Raw genomic sequence first — 10,282 nt, forward strand, 5'->3', positions numbered from 1 at the left:
ATAGACTTGAAAAATCTTCGATTTTGAAACAGACAAACAGAGAGGTGAAAACATAACCTCCTTCACCTTTGGTGGTGGAGGTGATTACAAAAAGCTAATTATATTCGATGAAAACACAACGGATACAATCAGGCTATGGTCACAAAAACACACATGAATACGGACGGATGCGTCGTAGGCATGCCGGAAATTGGACACAGTGTTCACATGTGTACACAGATACGATTAGAAAAAACGTCACGAGTGCAGAAATAGATTATTTTTTTTCCTGCACAAATGAACAAGATAACGGCTATGTCAAGGAGGTAACATTCTCTCCTGAACTATGAGTTTCTGATTAAAATACTGAGTGTATTCTATCCTACTGTATTAAATAAGGCAACTCTCTGGATGTGTATATTCCATTCCATTCCAATGGGACCATAGTCTGTGCAGAGCATTGGTGCTGCCCAAGCAGTCTCCTTGACTATTGGACACAATCCTGGACAGGTCGCCACTCCGACACAAAAGACCAGCAAGCTGGTACTCATTTTGCCGACCTCGGAAGGATGACAAGCAGAGTCAACCCCACCTGGTATAAATTCAACAGCCGAGAGGGATTTGAACTCAGGATCCTAGGATCCCAAGCCCACCACCTTAACCATTAAGCCAACACCAGCCATATATATGTAAATCTTCTTCTTCTTTCGGCGAGCTCCTGTTAGGGGTCGCCACAGCGGATCAACAGTCTCCATTTCGCTCTATCCTCCACATCTTCCATTGACACTCCAACCACCCACATGTCTGCCCTCACCATATCCATGAACCTCTTCTTTGGCCTTCCTCTTCTCCTCCTGCCTGGCGGCTCCATCTTCAACATCCTTCTCCCGATATACTCCGTTTCCCTCCTGTGCACATGTCCAAACCATCTCAATCTCACCTCTCTCACTTTGTCTCCAAACCGTCCTACCTGCGCTGTCCCTCTAATGTACTCATTTCTTATCCTGTCCATCCTCGTCACTCCCAACGAGAATCGCAGCATCTTTAACTCTGCCACCTCCAGCTCCGCTTCCTGTCTTTTTGTTAGTGCCACCGCCTCCAAACCATACAACATAGCTGGTCTCACTACCGTCTTATATACTTTCCCCTTCACTCTTGCAGCTACCCTTCTGTCACAAATCACTCCTGCAACTCTTCTCCAACCACTCCATCCTGCCTGCACTCTCTTTTTCACTTCTCTCCCACACTCTCCGTTACTTTGGACAGTTGATCCCAAGTATTTAAACCCATCCACCTTCCCCACCTCAACTCCTTGCAACCGCACCATACCACCACCCTCCCTCTCATTTACGCACATGTACTCCGTCTTACTCCGACTGACTATCATTCCCCTTCTCTCCAGTGCGTACCTCCACCTCTCGAGGCTCGCCTCAGCCTCAGCCTGTAAATGTAGATCTGAAAATCATAGAAAAAACAAACAAACAAACAGGGCTGGCCCGATCTCCACCAAATTTTGCAAACATGTCGGTAGTGGCCAGGGTCAGGTCAAGGGCACAAATAAATAAACAAGCCGGTAGGCGACGAGGGATCCGCTCGGATCGAAGCGCTGAATATGATGCTTTTCATTCTGACCGATCCACCGACGAAGATTCATTGCCAAGACATATTGGTTCACATACAATTGTTCCTCTGCCTGGCAAGATTTTTCCGATTGCGTATTTTGCCAACTGGCACTCCTCATAAAAAAATGACGGTAAATAGACACCCTATTTTTGAAGGACTACCATTTGAAAAATAAAACTTAAATCAAAAATTGGCTCGAGTAAAATTTTCTAAATATCTTGAAGTGTTTAATTCTGAAGTCTCGTTTCTCCACATTCAAAACTGTAGGACAAGTATTGAAAATAGTGAACTCGGTTTTTTGGCCGCTGCATAGCAACGGGTGGTTGCTTAGCGACGAAACTCAAATGCGCACACTCCCAGCCAATATGGCACCTGTTCGCCAAGTTTTATCGAAATCGGTTGGCTGGTTTGTGCTGTGGAGCCTCGCGTTGCATGCGCGCACGCACGCACGCACACACACAAAACCGGACAATTTTAGGGATATCTAGCGAATCCAATAAATTCCCCCTCCCCCTCCTGCAGGGGTGGGAGGAGAAGATGACTTTCGAATGCTCCCGAAGGGATGGGGTGTTTCTCGTATAAAGAAATACAGCAGAAGAAGAAATTCAAAGGAATGCGCATATGGTGGGTACATTACACGCCATACTCCGAATGAGACACAATGACATGAGCAATGCAGGCCCAGACATTGTGTACATCTTTGAGCATCTTTCCATTCAGGGAGTCTTGGGTCAGAGGCAAATGTTTCCCCTCACCAGCTCAATCACGTTCTCAACTCCTTCAGCAAGGATCACAGAAGAATGGCATGGCGTGGCAAGGTTCTCGATAACCCACGTGTTGCAGATTACGTCTATGGCATCAATTTTCCGTCCGGTGGGATCGCAGATACGATTTCAATTGCTACACAGTGTGATCCAACTGATCGTATCCATATCTGCATGCCGTACCCATGTCCGCTTCCAGATATATGTGAACACAGTCATTGAGAATCATTCATCGCAATTTTTATTGTATCGGTGTATATTTGAATGCAGCTTCATTCGCAATACAAAAGGCACTCGAAAACCTGCAGTGCACACCTGTATGGTTTGCATCTGTGGGGTCTGGATCACCGAAGATGGCTGTGCTGCTTGGATCACCGAATGCACTTGCAAAGTCTGGCCACCTGGCAGCTGCACCACCGCCATTGTCGGAACCACCTGCCCTGAGGCTACGGACACTTGATGCTAGAAAAGGGCCAAATACATTAGCGGATGGGTAAAAAGGAAGCCACCATACAAATCAGCTAAAAATATATATATAATCAGCCTTCAGGAAAAGCAAGATCCAGGCAGGTGATTTAATAGAGAAGCATCCATGCTTAAGATACCTGTGAAACAGAGACCAGCTGTGGAACATCTGTTTCAGCAACACTCACCACTGAATTCTCCTGCCGGCTTTCTGTCATGATAGTGACTTTCCTGCACAGCCACACACCACAAACAAAAGCAGAAGTTTGCAAGTGGAACTAACGCACAACTTAAATTGGAGTGTAGGGTTGAGGGTAAAAATCTTAGTTTAATGCACACAATTTACCTTCAAACCAGGTAAAACAGACCCATTTCAGAACTTGTTCACAGGTCATCACCATCGTCCACAAAGTACAATATGCAAAGGGTGCTGCGGGGGTTGGCACGGGGGTTTAGGGGTGGAAGGTTCGTACAGGAGTGGAAGGCTGGCACAGGGGTGCAAATCTGGTACGGGGGAGGGGGGGAGGAGTAGAAGGTTGGTGCATCAAGAGGGGGTGGAAGGTTGGTATGGGGGTGAGGGAGTGGAAGGGAGGTGCGGGGGTGAAGGAGTGGAAGGGAGGTGCGGGGGTGAAGGAGTGGAAGGGAGGTGCGGGGTGAGGGAGTGGAAGGTAGGTGCGGGGTGAGGGAGTGGAAGGTAGGTGCGGGGTGAGGGAGTGGACGGTTGGTGCGGGTGAGGGAGTGGAAGGTAGGTGCGAGGTGAGGGAATGGAAGGTTGGTGCGGGGTGAGGGAGTGGAAGGTTGGTGCAGGGTGAGGGAATGGAAGGTTGGTGCGGGGTAGGGAGTGGAAGGTTGGTGCGGGTGAGGGAGTGGAAGGTTGGTGCGGGGTGAGGGAGTGGAAGGTTGGCGCGGGGTGAGGGAGTGGAAGGTTGGCGCGGGGTGAGGGAGTGGAAGGTTGGTGCGGGGGTGAGGGAGTGGAAGGTTGGTGCGGGTGAGGGAGTGGAAGGTTGGTGCGGGTGAGGGAGTGGAAGGTTGGTGCGGTGAGGGAGTGGAAGGTTGGTGCGGGTGAGGGAGTGGAAGGTTGGTGCGGGGTGAGGGAGTGGAAGGTTGGTGCGGGGTGAGGGAGTGGAAGGTTGGTGCGGGGTGAGGGAGTGGAAGGTTGGTGCGGTGAGGCAGTGGAAGGTAGGTGCGGGTGAGTGAGTGGAAGGTTGGTGCGGGTGAGTGAATGGAAGGTTGGTGTGGGGTGAGGGAGTGGAAGGTTGGTGCGGGTGAGGGAGTGGAAGGTTGGTGCGGGTGAGGGAGTGGAAGGTGGGAGCGGGTGAGGGAGTGGAAGGTTGGTGTGGGGGTGAGTGAGTGGAAGGTTGGTGCGGGGTGAGGGAGTGGAAGGTTGGTGCGGGTGAGGGAGTGGAAGGTTGGTGTGGGGTGATGGAGTGGAAGGTTGGTGTGGGGGTGAGAGAGTGGAATGTTGGTGCAGAGGTGAGGGAGTGGAAGGTTGGTGCGGGGGTGAAGGAGTGCAGGGTTGGTAGGTTGGTGTGGGGGTGAGGGAGTGCATGGTTGGTGCATAGGGAGGGGCAGAAGGTTGGTGTGGGGGTGAGGGAGTGGAGGGTTGGGGCGGGGGGTGAGGGGATGAAAGGTTGGTGCATTGGTGAGGGAGAGAAAGGTTGGCGCGGGGGTGAGGGAGTGGAAGGTTTGTGCAGGGGGTTAGGGAGTGGAAGGTTTGTGCAGGGAGTTAGGGAGTGGAAGGTTTGTGCAGGGGGTGAGGGAGTGGAAGGTTGGTGCGGGGGTGAGGGAGTGGAAGGTTGGAGCAGGGGTGAGGGAGTGGAAGGTTGGTGCGTTGGTGAGGGAGTGGAAGGTTGATGCGGGGGTGAGGGAGTGGAAGGTTGGTGGGGGGTGAGGAAGTGGAAGGTTGGTGCAGGGGTGAGGGAGTGGAACGTTGGTGCGGGTGAGTGAATGGAAGGTTGGTGTGGGGTGAGGGAGTGGAAGGTTGGTGCGGGTGAGGGAGTGGAAGGTTGGTGCGGGTGAGGGAGTGGAAGGTTGGTGCGGGTGAGGGAGTGGAAGGTTGGTGTGGGGGTGAGTGAGTGGAAGGTTGGTGCGGGGTGAGGGAGTGGAAGGTTGGTGCGGGTGAGGGAGTGGAAGGTTGGTGTGGGGTGATGGAGTGGAAGGTTGGTGTGGGGGTGAGAGAGTGGAATGTTGGTGCAGAGGTGAGGGAGGGGAACGTTGGGGCGGGGGTGAAGGAGTGCAGGGTTGGTAGGTTGGTGTGGGGGTGAGGGAGTGCATGGTTGGTGCATAGGGAAGGGCAGAAGGTTGGTGTGGGGGTGAGGGAGTGGAAGGTTGGTGCAGGGGGTGAGGGAATGCAAGGTTGGTGCATTGGTGAGGGAGGGAAAGGTTGGAGCGGGGGTGAGGGAGAGGAAGGTTTGTGGAGGGGGTTAGGGAGTGGAAGGTTTGTGCAGGGAGTTAGGGGGTGGAAGGATTGTGCAGGGGGGGAGGGAGTGGAAGGTTGGTGCGGGGGTGAGGGAGTGGAAGGTTGGAGCAGGGGTGAGGGAGTGGAAGGTTGGTGCGTTGGTGAGGGAGTGGAAGGTTGATGCGGGGGTGAGGGAGTGGAAGGTTGGTGGGGGGTGAGGAAGTGGAAGGTTGGTGCAGGGGTGAGGGAGTGGAACGTTGGTGTGGGGGTGAGGGAGTGGAAGGTAGGTGCGGGGTGAGTGAGTGGAAGGTTGGTGCGGGGTGAGTGAGTGGAAGGTTGGTGCGGGTGAGGGAGTGGAAGGATGGTGCGGGGTGAGGGAGTGGAAGGTTGGTGCGGGTGAGGGAGTGGAAGGTTGGTGCGGGTGAGGGAGTGGAAGGTTGGTGCGGGGTGAGGGAGTGGAAGGTTGGTGCGGGGGTGAGGGAGTGGAAGGTTGGTGTGGGGGTGAGTGAGTGGAAGGTTGGTGCGGGGTGAGGGAGTGGAAGGTGGTGCGGGGGTGAGGGAGTGGAAGGTTGGTGTGGGGTGAGGGAGTGGAAGGTTGGTGTGGGGGTGAGAGTGGAATGTTGGTGCAGGGGTGAGGGAGTGGAAGGTTGGTACGGGGGTGAGGGACTGCATGGTTGGTGCAGAGTGAGGGGTGGAAGGTTGGTGTGGGGGTGAGGGAGTGGAAGGTTTGTGCAGGGGGTGAGGGAGTGAAAGGTTGGTGCGTTAGTGAGGGAGTGAAAGGTTGGCGCGGGGGTGAGGAGTGGAAGGTTTGTGCTGGGTGAGGGAGTGGAAGGTTGGTGCGGGGGTGAGGGAGTGGAAGGTTGGTGCGGGGGTGAGGGAGTGGAAGGTTGGTGCGGGGTGAGGGAGTGGAAGGTTGGCGCGGGGTGAGGGAGTGGAAGGTTGGTGCGGTGGGGGAGTGGAAGGTTGGTGCGGGGTGAGGGAGTGGAAGGTAGGTGCGGGTGAGTGAGTGGAAGGTTGGTGCGGGTGAGTGAATGGAAGGTTGGTGTGGGGTGAGGGAGTGGAAGGTTGGTGCGGGTGAGGGAGTGGAAGGTTGGTGCGGGGTGAGGGAGTGGAAGGTTGGTGCGGGTGAGGGAGTGGAAGGTTGGTGTGGGGGTGAGTGAGTGGAAGGTTGGTGCGGGGTGAGGGAGTGGAAGGTTGGTGCGGGGTGAGGGAGTGGAAGGTTGGTGTGGGGTGATGGAGTGGAAGGTTGGTGTGGGGGTGAGAGAGTGGAATGTTGGTGCAGAGGTGAGGGAGTGGAAGGTTGGTGCGGGGGTGAAGGAGTGCAGGGTTGGTAGGTTGGTGTGGGGGTGAGGGAGTGCATGGTTGGTGCATAGGGAGGGGCAAAAGGTTGGTGTGGGGGTGAGGGAGTGGAAGGTTGGTGCAGGGGGTGAGGGGATGAAAGGTTGGCACGGGGGTGAGGGAGTGGAAGGTTGGCACGGGGGTGAGGGAGTGGTAGGTTTGTGCAGGGGTTAGGGAGTGGAAGGTTTGTGCAGGGAGTTAGGGAGTGGAAGGTTTGTGCAGGGGGTGAGGGAGTGGAAGGTTGGTGCGGGGGTGAGGGAGTGGAAGGTTGGAGCAGGGGTGAGGGAGTGGAAGGTTGGTGTGGGGGTGAGAGTGGAATGTTGGTGCAGGGGTGAGGGAGTGGAAGGTTGGTACGGGGGTGAAGGAGTGCATGGTTGGTGCAGAGGGAGGGGCGGAAGGTTGGTGTGGGGGTGAGGGAGTGGAAGGTTTGTGCAGGGGATGAGGGAGTGGAAGGTTGGTGCGGGGTGAGGGAGTGGAAGATTGGTGCGGGTGAGGGAGTGCAAGGCTGGTGCAGGGGGTGAGGGATGGAAGGTTGCCGCAGGGGGTGGGGGATGGAAGGTTGGTGCAGGGGGTGAGGGATGGAAGGTTGGTGCAGGGGGTGAGGAGGAAGAGAAATAGGATGTTTCAAGGAGATAAAAGTCCCAGGAGGAAGGGAATGAGAATGCATGGAATCCAAGGTGAAAAATGGGAGGGGTGGAGGGAGGCCGTGTGTGTGCGTGTGCGTAAATCTCATACAGATAGATAGTCTCTAACCAGGCCCAGAATTGGCACTTTGCATCTTCATAGATGAGAAATCAGAAACATATGAAGATTCAGCGCTGGAACAGTGAGACCAAATCTATACTACATTCAGAACAGTACAAGAGACAAGTGTCTGTATGTGACCATTTTTCTCAGAGATGGCCCAATCGATCTTTATCAAACTTTCAGAGGTTCATCAATGAGTGCCAGGGAGTGTTTTGGGCAACAACAAAATATCTTTTGGGGGGAAAGGGGGGGGGATTTTTTTAATCGTTCTCTCGTGCCTGATCCTTTGTGTTTATGTGAAAGGTAACATTAAACGATCTCCGACCCCATTCCTTAGTGGGTGTAAGGAAGTGTTTTCGGTCCTCACAAAAAATATACCGGGCAATACTGGGCACGCCTACTAGTTCAGTATAAAACAATCTTCACAAACCAAAACACACACTAAAGTGCTGCTGGTGCGTTCGATCACCGAACCGTCCGGTTCGTGTTTGCTTTTAAGTTCACTAAACGTGGCAAACAAGAAGAGATCGTAATATGGTGAAGGGGAGGACCAAAGACCAAGGACTACGTACGAACACACGAACGAGAGAAAACACACACACACACACACACACACACACACACACACACACACACACACACACACACACACACACACACACACACACACACACACACACACACACACACACACACACATAATTGATAATAAAGACGAAACGACATCGACAATAATTACAAAACTTGGTTTAACTTTTACAAGTAAATATCAGAAAAACCAATGGGGCCGAAAGGGGAAAAACTGGGCCGAAAGGCCGTGCTGGGCTAGCACGTCCCGATGGCCTCCTCGACTATCGGGTACACGGTGGAAACCAAACCGAGGGAACAGCGAGGTGGAAGAGAAAGCTACAGACAGAGCGGAATGAAGAGGAACCGTCACGACCGGACTCGGAGGCGCCATCGCCATCCAACGCCGTTTCCTAAACTACAGGCCCAGCACGTAGACTACATAGGCCGCGATCTCGCTTGCCGCGGCCCTTCCTTATAGCGCGGACTCGTCGCCGTTACGTACTCGCCTCGTCAGCGGCCACACCGGGCCCGGACTGGACGCGCCCGTCGATACGTAGCCGAGACGTCAACGGGGCTCGGGGAGCGGCGGTGGCAGCCCGTGATGCGCCGCTGGCGATGGGCCGGCACCGGGGATGGGGCTGCGATGGGCCGGCCGATTAAGATTGGCTCCCACTCCCCGAGATGATCTCGCCGACTACGGAGGTGAAATTTTGTCAGTGATTCTTCTTCCTCATTGACCGCGGAGGATTACAAGGCCTGCTGCCCTCCGCCTGCTCATTGGCTGGACGAGTTTAACATACAAAATGGCCGATTTTGAAGCGCCTTGTTCAGAGCTTCATCGCTCTCCAAACCCCTTCACTTGCTTTCTCCATTATTAGTCTGCGTTGTGCTTTCGGGACTCCTTTTTCACTGGAGGCCGTAGAACATTTTTTTGAAGTACGTATATCATGTCAGAGGACATTTCACGCTCCATCGATATCAGATGCTCAATGTCACGGCAAGCTGGATTACCTGTGGAAGTATGGAACTGACTGCGGCGACAAAACTGCCGCTCGATCAGGCTCGTGTGTCACGAAGCCGGGACGACGAGGTTGACCGTCTTATTATGAATCGAATTTGAGACATGTTTATTACGTACGCATTTTTTGCCCCCCTCCCTCCCTTGCAGTTACATACATATTAATTATTCCCTTCGTCAGCAAACAATTAATTTCCTCAACTCGATTATTCCCTTGCACACAACTGTCCCACAGATTTGTTGGATGTAAGTAGTGGGGTACTTCAAGGATCAGTATTAGCACCACTATTATTTATAATTTACAAAGAGTAGTCTTTCCAAATAACACAAAAGCGTGGACGAAAGGTAGATAACAAAGGGAGGTGGGTGGAGGACGGTGGGAGGGAAGTAGTTGATGATATTCAGAAAGTATTGATACTTGCATGGATTGAATCAAAGATTGGCAGATGCAATTATTTAACCTGAACTAGAACGCCACTCGGGAGAGCGCATCCCTCCACCAGACTGAACAGTTCAAGTTTTGTATTCCACTGGTTGGTCGGATCTGGATTCGGACCTCAACTAAAATCGAATCAGCTTGTTCTTGTCACCTACCAAACTCATCCACCATGTTTTGTTCAAATCCGTCCACAACCTTTTGAGATATCCTGTTCACAGACAGACAGACAGGGTTGAAAACATAACCTCCATCCACCTTCAGTGGTCGAGGTAACAAGTGTAAGGTGTTGAGGATGGGGAAGAACAATTAAAATAGAGATCACATGATCCATGGGGATTGGAGCCTGAGAGTAAAGATTGCCTGAGATTGAAATAGAGCCTGAGAGTAAAGAAGAGGAGAGTTAAGATGGTCTTTAGGAAGGGGTCTTTTACTCAGAGAGTAGTTAATGCATGGCCCTGGAAAGGTACTGGCAGTAGGAAAAGTAGATAAGCTTAAATAAGAATTAGATCGATACCTGGAGGCATTGGAGTCGAAAAAGTAGATCAGTTTAAATTAGAATTATATCAGTACCTGGAGGCATTGGAGTAGAAAAAGTAGATAAGTTCAAATTATATCGGTATCTGGAGTCATTGGAGTAGAAAAAGTAGATAAGTTCAAATTAGATCGGTACCTGGAGGCATTGGAGATCGAGGGGTATAGAGATGTTGGCAGGACTTTTTAGTATCTTGAGTATGAATGGGTGATTGTGGACATCTGTGCAGTGTCATCTCTCTGAGGGTCTCATCAAAGGATAGTGTGTGGCTGGTATTCAATATTTCTTACCAAAAAACCACCTTGGTTCAAAAAAATTAAAATGATATGAAAATATTTTTTTACAATTAAAATAAATATATTTTAAGATTTCTATTTTAGCATCCTTGGGATACCCCTGAGCCTGCCAC

At 52.2% G+C, this 10,282-nt stretch overlaps 2 protein-coding genes across 25 annotated transcripts in view; one reads left to right on the plus strand and one right to left on the minus strand.

Moving 5' to 3' along the window:
• Window positions 1-8,614, minus strand: part of LOC147028236 (cyclic AMP-responsive element-binding protein 1-like) — a 29,494-nt gene extending 20,880 nt beyond the window's left edge. For 6 of the 14 annotated variants that reach the window (XR_015057480.1, XR_015057479.1, XM_085878470.1 and 3 more), the window contains exons 1-3: window positions 3,178-3,417; window positions 2,972-3,062; window positions 2,682-2,828 (exon numbers count right to left, since the gene is read on the minus strand). Coding sequence is in view for 12 of the 14 variants with exons in the window: in XM_085878470.1 (XP_085734596.1) it covers window positions 2,682-2,828; window positions 2,972-3,049 (225 nt within the window). In the remaining 2 variants the exon portion in view is untranslated. Of the gene's footprint in view, window positions 1-2,681; window positions 2,829-2,971; window positions 3,063-3,177; window positions 3,427-7,320; window positions 7,497-8,386 lie in introns of those variants that run through there. The other 8 variants (XM_085878461.1, XM_085878459.1, XM_085878469.1 and 5 more) reach the window with 8 other exon arrangements.
• The window catches only part of LOC147028237 (uncharacterized), a 51,974-nt gene continuing 50,139 nt past the window's right edge, over window positions 8,448-10,282 (plus strand). For 3 of the 11 annotated variants that reach the window (XR_015057481.1, XR_015057482.1, XR_015057483.1), the window contains exon 1: window positions 8,744-8,974. Coding sequence is in view for 2 of the 11 variants with exons in the window: in XM_085878473.1 (XP_085734599.1) it covers window positions 8,517-8,586 (70 nt within the window). In the remaining 9 variants the exon portion in view is untranslated. Of the gene's footprint in view, window positions 8,587-8,679; window positions 8,975-10,282 lie in introns of those variants that run through there. The other 8 variants (XM_085878473.1, XM_085878472.1, XR_015057486.1 and 5 more) reach the window with 6 other exon arrangements.

Source organism: Eptatretus burgeri, chromosome 4 (assembly GCF_056783735.1).
Source record: "Eptatretus burgeri isolate ZD-2024b chromosome 4, Ebu_testis_v1, whole genome shotgun sequence".
NCBI lineage: Eukaryota > Metazoa > Chordata > Myxini > Myxiniformes > Myxinidae > Eptatretus > Eptatretus burgeri.